General features: G+C 35.2%; 1 protein-coding gene across 1 annotated transcript; it reads left to right on the top strand.

Annotated features, from left to right (window-relative positions):
* Positions 1-317: 317 nt before the first annotated feature.
* On the top strand, positions 318-1,678 carry LOC116120063 (flavonol sulfotransferase-like). Its single transcript, XM_031406006.1, has one exon. The coding sequence runs from the start codon at positions 445-447 to the stop codon at positions 1,501-1,503; it is 1,059 nt and encodes a 352-aa protein (XP_031261866.1). The 5' UTR covers positions 318-444; the 3' UTR covers positions 1,504-1,678.
* The last annotated feature ends 10,423 nt before the right edge of the window (positions 1,679-12,101 follow it).

The raw sequence follows: 12,101 nt of genomic DNA, 5'->3' as shown, positions 1-12,101 counted from the left end.
TAAAATGTTGGCATAAATAAAAGTTTGAAAGAAAAAAATTTTACTATAAAATAGAAGACATTTTTTTACGAAAACTCTCTACAAGTTATTAAGAACTCCTCCTCTCATATATATATGTGTGTATATATATAAGAAATTATGATATGATTAAAAAAGCTAGCTGGTTGATAATTTATTGAAAAGATTTGTGCACTTGCATTGTTTATTTGATATCAACCATTCACGGCCTAGTTTAGTGAAAGTAAATCATTCATAATTATCTTCTAATAAAGAAAACCAAATCATTCATGAAATTGTCGATTTGTCAATTCACATGAATCATGCAAATGCAGTCACTCAAATTGCTGAGTTTTTTTATTAATGAATCCTCTATAAATGAAGGACGAATTCTTTCTTCTCTTCAAACTCAGAAGCCTTATTTCAATTTTCGTTTGAGTTGCTAAAATGTGCTCCACTGTGCTCCACCACCCCATGGAATCCTCATTTCCCTCTGAAAAGTCAAGCCATCTCTTCAAATCCTCTAAAGAAAACCAAGACTTTTCAAAAACCCCAACATCTTTCAAAGATCTCATTTCAACCCTTCCAAAAGACAACGGATGGAAATTCTGCCAGCCTCTTTACCTATACCAAGGCTTTTGGTACAACCCTTTCGTTTTAGAAGGAACCATTTTGGCTCAAAAAAACTTCCAGGCTCAACCTGGTGACATTTTTTTGTGCAATGCTCCAAAAACAGGAACCAGTTGGCTTAAGGCACTCACTTTTGCCATTGCAACTAGAAACCATTTCGATTTATCTTCAAACCCTTTACTCACAAAATTACCTCATGATTGTGTTCCTTCATTGGAGATGGATTACTTTAAGAATCCAACTATGCCTAAGCCAGCTGGGGGCCTCTCGGTTTGGGCCACACATATCTCATTCTCTTCCTTGCCAAAATCTATAACAGAATCTAAATGCAAAGTTATATACATTTGCAGGGATCCAAAGGATACATTTGTTTCATTGTGGCATTATCTAAACAAAATGAGAAGCAAAAGCCATGAAGAAATCTCTTTAGAGGAGGCCTTTGAATTGTTCTGTAATGGAAAATCTCCATATGGACCCTATTGGGACCATGTTTTAGAGTACTGGAAAGCGAGTCTGGAATGCCCAAATCAGTTTTATTTTCTAAAATATGAAGACATGAAGAAGGATACTATATTTCACTTGAAGAAGATTGCTGAGTTTGTTGGGCATCCTTTCTCTTTGGAGGAAGAAAGGGAAGGAGTAGTGAACAAAATTATGGAGTTATGCAGCTTCGAGAATCTCAGCAATTTAGATATTAATAAGAAAGGACAGAGTCCTCATGCTGATGTTGACGGTGGCACAGTTGATAACAATTTGTACTTTCGGAAAGGTAAAGTTGGAGATTGGAAAAACTTTTTGACATTTGAGATGGGTGAAAGAATGGATAACATCATGGAAACGAAGCTGAGTGGATCAGGTTTGAACTTGAAAGCTTGATTGATTCAAAGCTCCCAATATGTGTCTTGTTTTATAAATAAGTGGCTTTCTCTTGCTCATTATGTGATATGTAATATTCCAGCTGCATGTCAGAGTTTGTTTCCTTGTAATTTATAGTTCGATGTTTGTTTAAGTGAAGGATTTGAAGAAAATCAAGAAAAGAAACCAAGAAAACCAGAGAACAAACGAGAGAATCTGTTACAACTGAAGAAAATGAATTTCTTTACTTAATGAATTAGTTGCAGGTGCTAACCATATACATAAGCATTGTTAAGACAAAACGCACCGCATTTACACAAGTCTGATATTTTGCAGACACACCCCCAAGGTTACACAAGTCTGATATTTTTCAGACACAGCCCCAAGATTATTAGTAATTCTATTCTTTACATGAACAACCCCAACTATACTTCATATCTTCCCTTAAACCAAACTACTAGACTGCCTCTATACTTCATATCTTACCTTAAACCAAACTACTAAACTACCTACTCAGCAGCCTTTATACTTCATATATTCCCTTAAAACAAACTACTAAACTACCTACTCAGCAGCCTTGTTGATACCCAATATCTGCCCGTAAAAAGAAGACCTTATCAGCATAACACAATCTCACTGCAGACACCTTATCAGCATAACACAGTCTCACTGCAGACACCTTATCAACATAACGCAATGTCACTGCAGACCCCTTATTAGCATAACACAATCTCACTGCAAACAACTCTGTTACTAACATTGAGTTTGAATCAGAAATATTTTTCTTAAGTATCAGCACTACTTGGCAAAGAAGAACTGACTTTCAGCTTGTCCCTTAGCATTGCGAATCTAGTACTAGCTAGAGCCTTTGTTAAAATGTCCGCTATTTGATATTCGGAAGCAATATATTGAATATGCAGCAACTTTCTGGTGAACATAGACATATGTATATATACTTTGCAAACAAACTAATCAAGCAATAAGCAATCAAACATCTCAAAACCACATTCCCGCACTTGAACTCAAAGAAAAAACATGAAGACCATCCAATTTTCTGCCGTCCTACTACACGCTCTCTTCTTTTAATTGTGGTAAATATATTTCATTCTTTTGTTAAATTCTTCATAGATCTGATATACTATGTCGTTTATATTACTACACAGTTGAATGACATGATATAATTGTATATTACCAATGTTCTTTCTTAGTTGTTAAAATCATATTATAACAATTATTTTTTATGATTTTTTACAGCTGCTGCTACGTTCGTAGTTGTGAGAGGTACGAAGATAAACAGGGAAGAACAAAGAAAAAGAGATCTGAAATTCTTCTGCATATTCAAGTCAATAATGAAATGTACAGTAGCGATACATTTATAGTGAAAAGTAAAACAGAGCAAAACAGAAAACTAACAGAATACAAACTGTTACAGCAGTAAAACAGAAATACTAAACAGAATTAACAACCAACATGCTAAACAGAATTAACAACTTTAACAAACTCATTAAACAGGCCAATATTGTTGACCTTCCAAAACTAATTGGATTAACACTTTACTAACATCCTCCCTTAAACTAAACCACCTTAACTACCACTGAGCACTTTACTGACTTCCGTCCATAAACTAAACCACCTTGATACAACTCTTGCTTTCTTCATACCATCATTGAATTGCACTATTTCTCATTATTATCAATTGAGCTAATCCATCACGTAACAACAATACTTCTAATAAATCTGATGAACTGATCAACATTATTCACATAAGACTAATTCTCCACACGACAGGAACCTAATTTACTGATCACCACAATCAGCAGCAAACACATTAACTTTGATCTTGCACATTAATCTGATTCTGAGCAATGCTACCAGCAGCACTCTCATTAAACTGATCTGACACATTACATCTGCTAATCATAATGAACTGATCCAAATTCAATTAATGAGCTGATCACCACTATCAGCAGTACTTAACACCCCCACTAGCAGTGCTCAACTTCACAATTCTCAGTAACAAGAAACTGATGAAACACCAGTATTATCTCACAGAGTTAATCTGAAACAGAGAGATTTGATCGAACTGTCAATGTTGTACAGAGAAAAGAGCTTTAGCAGAAACTCAGAGTTCTTGGACAGGAGAGATGACTTTAGAAGCTGAGGCTTCCTGTAGAAGAGAGGAAACAACTGTAAGTTTAAATCTGAGAGCTTCAAATCTCGAAGTGGACAGAAACTTGGTGAAGATGTCTGCAGTTTGGTGTTCTGTATGAACATAGCAGACTTTTAAATTTTTTACTACAATTTGTTCTCTAATGTAGTGCACATCCAACTCAATGTGCTACGTTCGAGCGTGAAAAACTGGATTAGATGCAAGTGAACCAGCACTCTGATTATCACACCATATAACAGGAATTTCAAGAAGGTGCAGACCCATTTCAGTGAATAAACTGTGGAACCAGGCTATTTCTAAGGCACCCTGAGCAAGAGCTCTATACTCAGCCTCAGTAGAAGATAGTGCCACTACCTTTTGTTTCCTAGAGCTCCATTGCAGCAAGTTAGACCTAAGGAATAAGCAGCAGCCGCTGGTTGAGCGTCTGTCCTGAATACTTCCTGCCCAGTCAATGTCAGTGAAGCATTCAAGATGAAATCTTTGAATTTTGGTGAACTTGACACCAAAGTTTGAAGTGCCTTTAAGGTATCGAAGAAGCCTTTTACATGTTTGCCAATGAAGTTGAGTGAGAGCTTTTAGGAATTGGCTTAATTTGTTGACAGAAAATGCAATATCAAGCCTGGATAATGTTAGATATTGTAGTGCACCAATGGTACTCCGGTAGAGGGATGGGTTGTCAAACAGCTCACTATCTTCAAATGTTAATTTATTCCCTAAAGCCATTGGAGTGGAGCATGGTTTGGAGTCTGAAATTCCAGTTTTAAGTAGCAAATTTCGTGCATATTTGTCTTGACTCATATGTAATGCTAAAGCTGTTCTTTGAACCTCAAACCCCAAAAAGTACTTAAGAGAGCCCAAGGTTTTTAAGGCAAATTCAAGATTCAGTTTATGCACAATGTCTTGAACTAGTTTATCGTCACTGCCTGTCAATAGGATGTCATCAACATAGACGACTACATACATAACCTGATTGTTGTGTCTGTAAACAAACAGACTAGGATCAGCTACTGAACAGGTAAATCCCCACTGCAGGAAGGCATTTTGGAGCTTCTCAAACCTTGCCCGAGGGGCTTGCTTGAGTCTGTATAGTGTCTTTACCAATTTGCACACACGAAGAGGATTTTCATCATCAATGAAACCTTGCGGCTGGGTCTTTAAAACTGTCTCACTAAGCTCTCCATTTAGAAAAGCGTTGTTAACATCAACTTGCTGGATATCTCAGCCATATGTGATAGCCAAGCTTAGAACAACTTGAATGGTAGAAGACTTGATAACAGGGCTAAAGGTTTCAAGATAATCAACTCCGGGGTTTTGTTGAAAACCTTTAGCAACAAGTCTAGCTTTGAATCATTGAATAGATCCATTAGAGTTATGTTTCACTCAAAAAACCCATTTACATCCAACAATGTTCATGTGTGGTTCAGCTGGAACAAGTTCCCAAGTATGGTTGGACATTAAGGCATTGAACTCACTCTCCATGGTAGCTTTCCAGGATGGATGAGATAAAGCTTCGGCTACACTCTTTGGTTCACTTGTATCTAGATGAGAATTAAAGGAGACTAACATGGATATGGGAAGTTTGGCTTTAGACCAAGTAACCATGGGGTGAATATTTAATGAATGGGAATTATTGACTGTGGTATCAATGGTGGTGAGTGGATTGGCGATTAGGAAAGGGTAGATCTACAAGAAGGTGAATGGATTCAAGAGAACTAGGAGAGCAGTCTGTTTGCAAAGGGGAGATACTAGGAACTAAGGCTGACTGAGATAATGGTACTGCTAATGTAGTTAGAGAATTTGTGAGAGGCTGAACAAAAGGTTCAGTAACTAGTGTATTCGAAGATTGTGGAGAAGACTCAATTACAGGTGTAGTTGGTAATATAGTAGGGGAATGTGAAACAGTGGGTAATTTACAAGGAAAATGTGAGGAAGACTCTACTAAAGGATCAACGGCTAGTGTTTTATGTGAGGAAGATTGTGCTAAAGAAGGAGATGGAACTGAAGTATTGGCATATTGGGATAATGAACTAGATTGTGATAATGGAGCTGCAGATGATCTTTGCTGACCAATTGGGGATAAAACTGGTGAAGAAGAAGAAGAAGACAAGGGTGCAGAAGACAAAGAAAGGATGACTCTCAAAGAACTATCATCACAAGATAGGGACTTTGGAGAATGGTTGGTTTTAGGACATAATACAGTAGCTTTGGTAAGTGCAAAAGGGAAGTGATTTTCATCAAATTTAGAACTTTGACATATATAAATCTTGCCTTTAGAGTCCATGCATTTGTATCATTTGTGATGCATGCTATATCCTACAAATGTGCATGTGGTGGTGTGAAAATCAAATTTGTGAGAGTTACAAGATCTAAGGTAAGGGTAGACTGCACAACCAAAAACTCTAATGCATTTATAATCTGGAATTTGTTTAAACAAGGTCTGAAATGGAGACAAACTAGATAGTACAGACGTGGGCAGTCTATTTGTAAGGTAAGCAGCAATTTGGAAAGAAAGCCACCAAAATTTTAAAGGCATGTTGGCTTGAGCAAGGAGAGTTAGACCTTGTTCTACTATTTGCCTATGTTTTCTTTCAACCCTTCCTTTTTGTTGATGGGTATAAGGACATGAATGCCTAAAAACAATCCCATGATCAAGAAAATATGGAACTAAACTCCTATGTTCCCCTCCCCAATCTGTTTGGACACATTTTAAGGTAGACTTAAATTGTTTTTCTACTAAGATATGAAATTGTTTAAAGATATGTTGAGTTTCTGATTTGTTTTTCAGAGGAAAAATCCAAGTGAATCGGCTATAGTCATCTAGAAATTGAATATAATATCGAAAACCTTCAGGTGAGGAAATGGGGGATGGTCCCCAAAGGTCTGAATGAATCAGCTCTAATGGTTGAGAGGCTCTTGAATTAGTTCTAGGAAAAACTGATTGGTGAAGCTTACCAAATTGACATGCAGTGCAGAAATCAAAGGTATGTGGAACAATGTTATTTAGTTTTAAAATGTGCAGAATTTTGGAAAGAACATTTGCATTGGGATGACCTAAACATTTGTGCCACAACATCCCATTGGTTTTGGCAATAGCAAGTGATTGAAATGTGTGTTTATTATTGTCACTAGTAGCATTTACACAAAAGGATACATCTACAAGGGAATTTAAAGACTCATTATTATGACTTAAAGTTGCAAGTTCACATTCTTTATTATTACAATCAGCTGAAAGCACAGAAGATAAAGGCTGGGGCTGGGCAGACTGATCCTGGTTAAATGTTCTAGTTGAGGAGTTGAAGGTTGTGACTGTAGCTTTTGCAAAATCAGCAGGCAAGGTGGATTTTGGAGTGGCTAAGGTTTGAAGTTGATAAAGGACATCCTTAAGTCTTCCTTGAAGAAGAACTACCTTGGATTGTTTGTCCTTAACAACATAATGGTCAGCAAAGAATTCAACTATAACACCATTATCTTTAGTAAATCTGGATATCCTTAACAGATTTTGGGTGATATTAGGGACACACAAGACATGCTTAAGATAAAGAGACCTAGATTGACATGGTAAATAAGTAAAACAAGTATGAGATATAGGTAGAAGCTCACCATTTCCAACCTGGAGCTGCTCATTTCCAATGTAATTAGAGTTGATGGTAAGCTGAGAGAGGTCAGCTGTTACATGGTCCGTAGCACCTGAGTCCATGTACCAAGAGACATCTTGAACAGTGGATGGTGCAACAACATAGTTGGTAGCAGAGTTGGTACAGTGCGATGACTGTGTTTGAGACAAAAATGCCTGACTAGAGGAAGTATTTAGTATAGCTGTGGATGATTCATGATTTCCTTGAATCTATTCAGAGGATCCTGCAGGAAAGTTAACTGAAGTTGCATTATGAGCTGCGGAATTGGTGTAAAATGGTGCTGAAAAACCAATTGGAGCAGGCATTTGGTTTGAGTGGACACCGGTTGATATATTAGGATTATAAGTAGGCTGAGATGTGTTCTAAAGGGAGTATGGTGAACCTTGATAAACAACTAGTGGCCTGGGGTAATTAGGAGTAAAATTTTGTCTGATAAGTGAGTTGGTGCCTCCTATATAAATTGTGTCAAACCTGTGATAACAATTGAGAGCCAAATGTCAAGTTTTGCCACAAACTTGACATATAAATTTGCCTCTACTAGATCCACACCCTCTTCCTCTGCCTCCAAACTGTGGTGAGTAAAACTGGTGTTGTTTAATTGAGTTGACAAAATGGCTAGATCCAGGAGCAGCTTAAGGAATAGTCGAACTGTGGGGTGCAAAACCAAGAGCTCTTGGCATAGGTGTAAACCGAGGTTGTTCACCATTAAAGGGGTGACGTTCACTTTGATATTTCTTATGACTCTCACCAGTTGTAAGATTGGCAAGATTAACAGATCCACCTTGAAATTCAGTGTTAACAATTGAGTTTATTACCAGATTAGCCTTTTCTAATCTCAACTCATACTTTTGTAGAATTATCTGTGCTTCCTAAACAGAGAGTGGATCAAGCCTAGACTCAAGTCTAGTGGTAATATTAACTACTGCAACGTCGTATTCAGAACTTAGGCAATCAAGAATTTAGTTTAACAGTTCTTCATTAGTGACTGTCATTCCATTGGATGATAAAACTTCAGCAAATCCTTTCATTTTCATGAAGTAATCATGAATACTTAGATTATCTTTCCTTGTACTTTGTAATAAGTTCTTGACATGTAAAGTTTTAGATCTTGATTCAGTAAGAAACTTTTTTTCTAAAGCAATCCACATTTCGGCAGAAAATTGACACTTTGACACAACCGAAAACATTGATTCAGATATGGATCCAAGAAGCCAACTTACTAGTGATTTGTCTGTCTTTTTCCACTGAATATAGGCTGGATTAGGTTTCTTTTCTATAACTCCATCAAAATCTTCACTTTGAATCTTGATAAAAGGGACTGGACATGAAACCAGACCGGTGAGATGTTCCTCCAGGTCATGAGAACCTATTGCAAATAGGATCTGCGATTTCTAGAACCTATAGTTATCTCCGGTCAGTTTGGGAGAAATAACAGGTAAGGTTGAAGACGCCATGGCTAGAGAAATTGAAGAATTTCCAGGTTCAGAAGTCAACTTGTGACCTGAGGTATTTTGATTAAGGGAGAATTGAGAGAGATCAACCATTTGTGACGTTTGTCAATAGCTCTGATACCATGTGAGAGGTACGAAGATAAACAGGGAAGAACAAAGAAAAAGAGATCTGAAATTCTTCTGTATATTCAACTCAATAATTAAATGTACAGTAGCGATACATTTATAGTGAAAAGTAAAACAGAGCAAAACATAAAACTAACAGAATACAAACTGTTACAGCAGTAAAACAGAAATACTAAACAGAATTAACAACTTTAACCAACATGCTAAACAGAATTAACAACTTTAAAAAACTCATTAAACAGGCCAATATTGTTGACCTTCCAACACCAATTGGATTAACACTTTACTAACAGTAGTATTAAACCTGATGATTGTACCGAACTTTGTTTAGCCAAATACCAAAATGCAAGCGCATCGCGCTCATGTGTTATAAATCTTGGAACAACAGATTATAGTTGTGACTGCTTCTATTTTTGTTAATGATGTATTAATCTTACACAAGAAAGATTAAATAAATCAAGTATTAAATAAAATAATACAGTTAATATTATTTACTGTTTTATAAATTAATGTGTGATTATGTTATTGTTTTCTCTTTTATCTGTTTTTTGTTGTACATTAACTCTGAGCATAAGAAAGAATGCAATAATGACTCAACCTGGAAATATTTTTCTCTGCAGCTCTTAAAACAAGGATCTCTTAAAAAAAGGGGCACCTCAAAATTTAAATCCTGCCCTTTTGCCTAGCAAATAGAGCTCATTCCTATTAAACGACATGTTCCCACCCAAGGTTTTGCGAATCTACAAGTTCCCACCCTTGGTTTCATAATTTTCAAATTCTCACTCTTAAATCAACACAGACACAGTATACATAGTGTTATTACCAAACTGCCCTTGACAAATAAATTAATAAATTACTTTTTAACCCCCAAATTAGTAGAATTGGAAAACTAATCATCACACTCTCAAATTTAATTCAATAACACCATTTTCGACAGCAGTGGCAAGGAAATTCAACAGTCAACAAGGGGGAAAACAGCCCCAAAAAACCCATAACCAATCAACAAATCAAATTCACTCCAAAACACAACAAAAACCCAACAAATCGAACTCCAAATGAAGGCTCCAAATCAACCCAAACCAAGTTGTTGCGTGAAGAGATGGAGAAGTGACAGACAGTGACCGTTGACCAACTGATTTTCAGGAGTTGAATGGCAGTGGCTAGAGGGATTTCCGTTGTCGAAAATGGCGAACAATATTTCAGCTCATTTCAATCAAAGGTGTTTCATAAATTCAAAAACAAAAAACTACATCTATTTCTATAATCTCGAAATTCAATTACCTCAGCCAAGGCATGAGTAGCCAAAGCCAACATCCTTCCTTAAATAACAAACTGTGACCTCTCCCCTTTACCAAACTTCCTCAATTCTTTCTACCAAACTGAACTGTTTGTGGTCATTCATGGGTCATTTGTGCATTCAATTCACAGTAATTTTTTCGTAAATTGTACATTAAAATTAAATAAACAAAATATTTAATCTCAATAATAAAATCCAGCCATTAATAAATTTGTTTGCGCATGTACATTTGAAAGTTTCAATTGAGACATTTTTACAAGATTTCAATTGAGAATAATGGCTTTGAATAATATTAATAAAGTGAAATGTCCAACAAATTCGTAATGAAGATAATATTCAAGAGAGAAATTAGAATTAAAAACTTATGATTACTTGTTAAGAAAAGGATGAATTTGGCTTTATGTAATGCATAAAAAACTGCATAGTTAACTGTTCACGACAAAGTTGAAAACAGCTAGGCTAAGACAATTTTAATAATCAAATCTTAACCATTAAGTTAGTAATTGTCACATGGCATATAATTATTAAAATTTTATTTTCACAAGGAAACATATAGGACAACTCTTAATTATATAATTAAATCCATGAGTGCATTAAATTTGATTGATCCTTCTTACAAATCTCATACTTATTAGTAGACAAGATTGTGCTAAGACATATATATAATTAATGTTGTTTAATTAATTTCTATATACATTACCTTGGATAATGGGTAATTTTCTTGGTTTTCAATCACCCCAAAAATTAAGGATACCATGTGAAATCAAGATGTTAATACAAAATCCAATGTCATGAATAATTAATGTTTAATTTCTCTAAACAAAATCAAGTGTCGACTATAGGGCTCTTTTGTATTTATTATTTTCATTGGAATCATTAGTACAATAGTTACTATTGATTTCCTATATAAGCAGTCTCCTTCTAACTCAATGCATGTGTAGGAGCTGATAAGTATCAAATCTGTTCAGTTTTTCTCTGTGTATAGCAGAAGGTATGAGATTTTTTTTTTTTTTTTTTTTTTTGGCTCAAGTTTGAATATCTCATCTTCTTTCCACTTGCCAATGGATTTTAAGGAAGCTTGCAAAATATGATTTCGCTCAAAGATTCAATGAAATTTTCCAATTCATGGAATGTTCGGTGAAATGGGTAGTAAAAAGTTTTGAGAAAAAATATAAATTTAATGAAGCATCAATTACTTATAATTTGTTTATCCAAATTAAATACATTTTTTATGGTCTCATCATATGTCATAAGAAACATGTTTCATCAATTATTTATAATTGTTAATCTGCAATCTTTATCAAAATTCATGAACATCTTCTCAAAACTAAAAATTTATTAGTATGTGATATATTATTTTTGTTGGATTTGGGGTTAGGTCTCTATTATATATTTGTTGTAATAGTGAAAAACCTAAGAAGTGAGGATAGAGAAAAAAGTGAGCTGTCAATAATGTTTATCTTTGTGTTATGTAGTTTTTCGATACTCAATAAAATCGCTCTATTTGAATGTTGAACATAATTCCTTGAAAAAGGAACGAAGTCAACGAACCAAGATAAACTATTGTGTTCTGTTATTATTTTATGTTTTTCTTGTAACGTATTTGCTTTCAGTTTCAATAATTTTGTCTCTATTCTCGTGCGATAAAAAAATAAATTCACCTTTCACATTAAAGATTTATTAGACTTTAATATGAATATTGTATCCTTACTTAATAACTTGAACTTGGATGTCAAGCCCTAAATTATCATACTATTGAATTGCAGCAGGAACCGAGGCAAAATCAGAACCATTACAACATGGAAACCTCTAAAGAAGACCAAGTCATTCCCAAAAGCCTAACAAAATACAAAGAGATAATTTCAACTCTTCCACAAGAAAATGGCTGGAAATTTGCACAGCCTCTTTGCCTATACCAAGGCTTCTGGTTGACACCAAAT

The sequence above is a fragment of the Pistacia vera genome, unplaced genomic scaffold (genome assembly GCF_008641045.1).
Source record: "Pistacia vera cultivar Batoury unplaced genomic scaffold, PisVer_v2 Contig92, whole genome shotgun sequence".
Taxonomy (NCBI): Eukaryota; Viridiplantae; Streptophyta; class Magnoliopsida; order Sapindales; family Anacardiaceae; genus Pistacia; species Pistacia vera.
Note: the sequence above shows the minus strand (reverse complement) of the source record. Positions and strands in the feature narration are given on the sequence as shown.

What these genes read in the sequence shown, in the direction of transcription:
- LOC116120063 (XM_031406006.1), top strand. Translation starts at nt 445, where the DNA reads ATGTGCTCCACTGTGCTCCACCACCCCATGGAATCCTCATTTCCCTCT.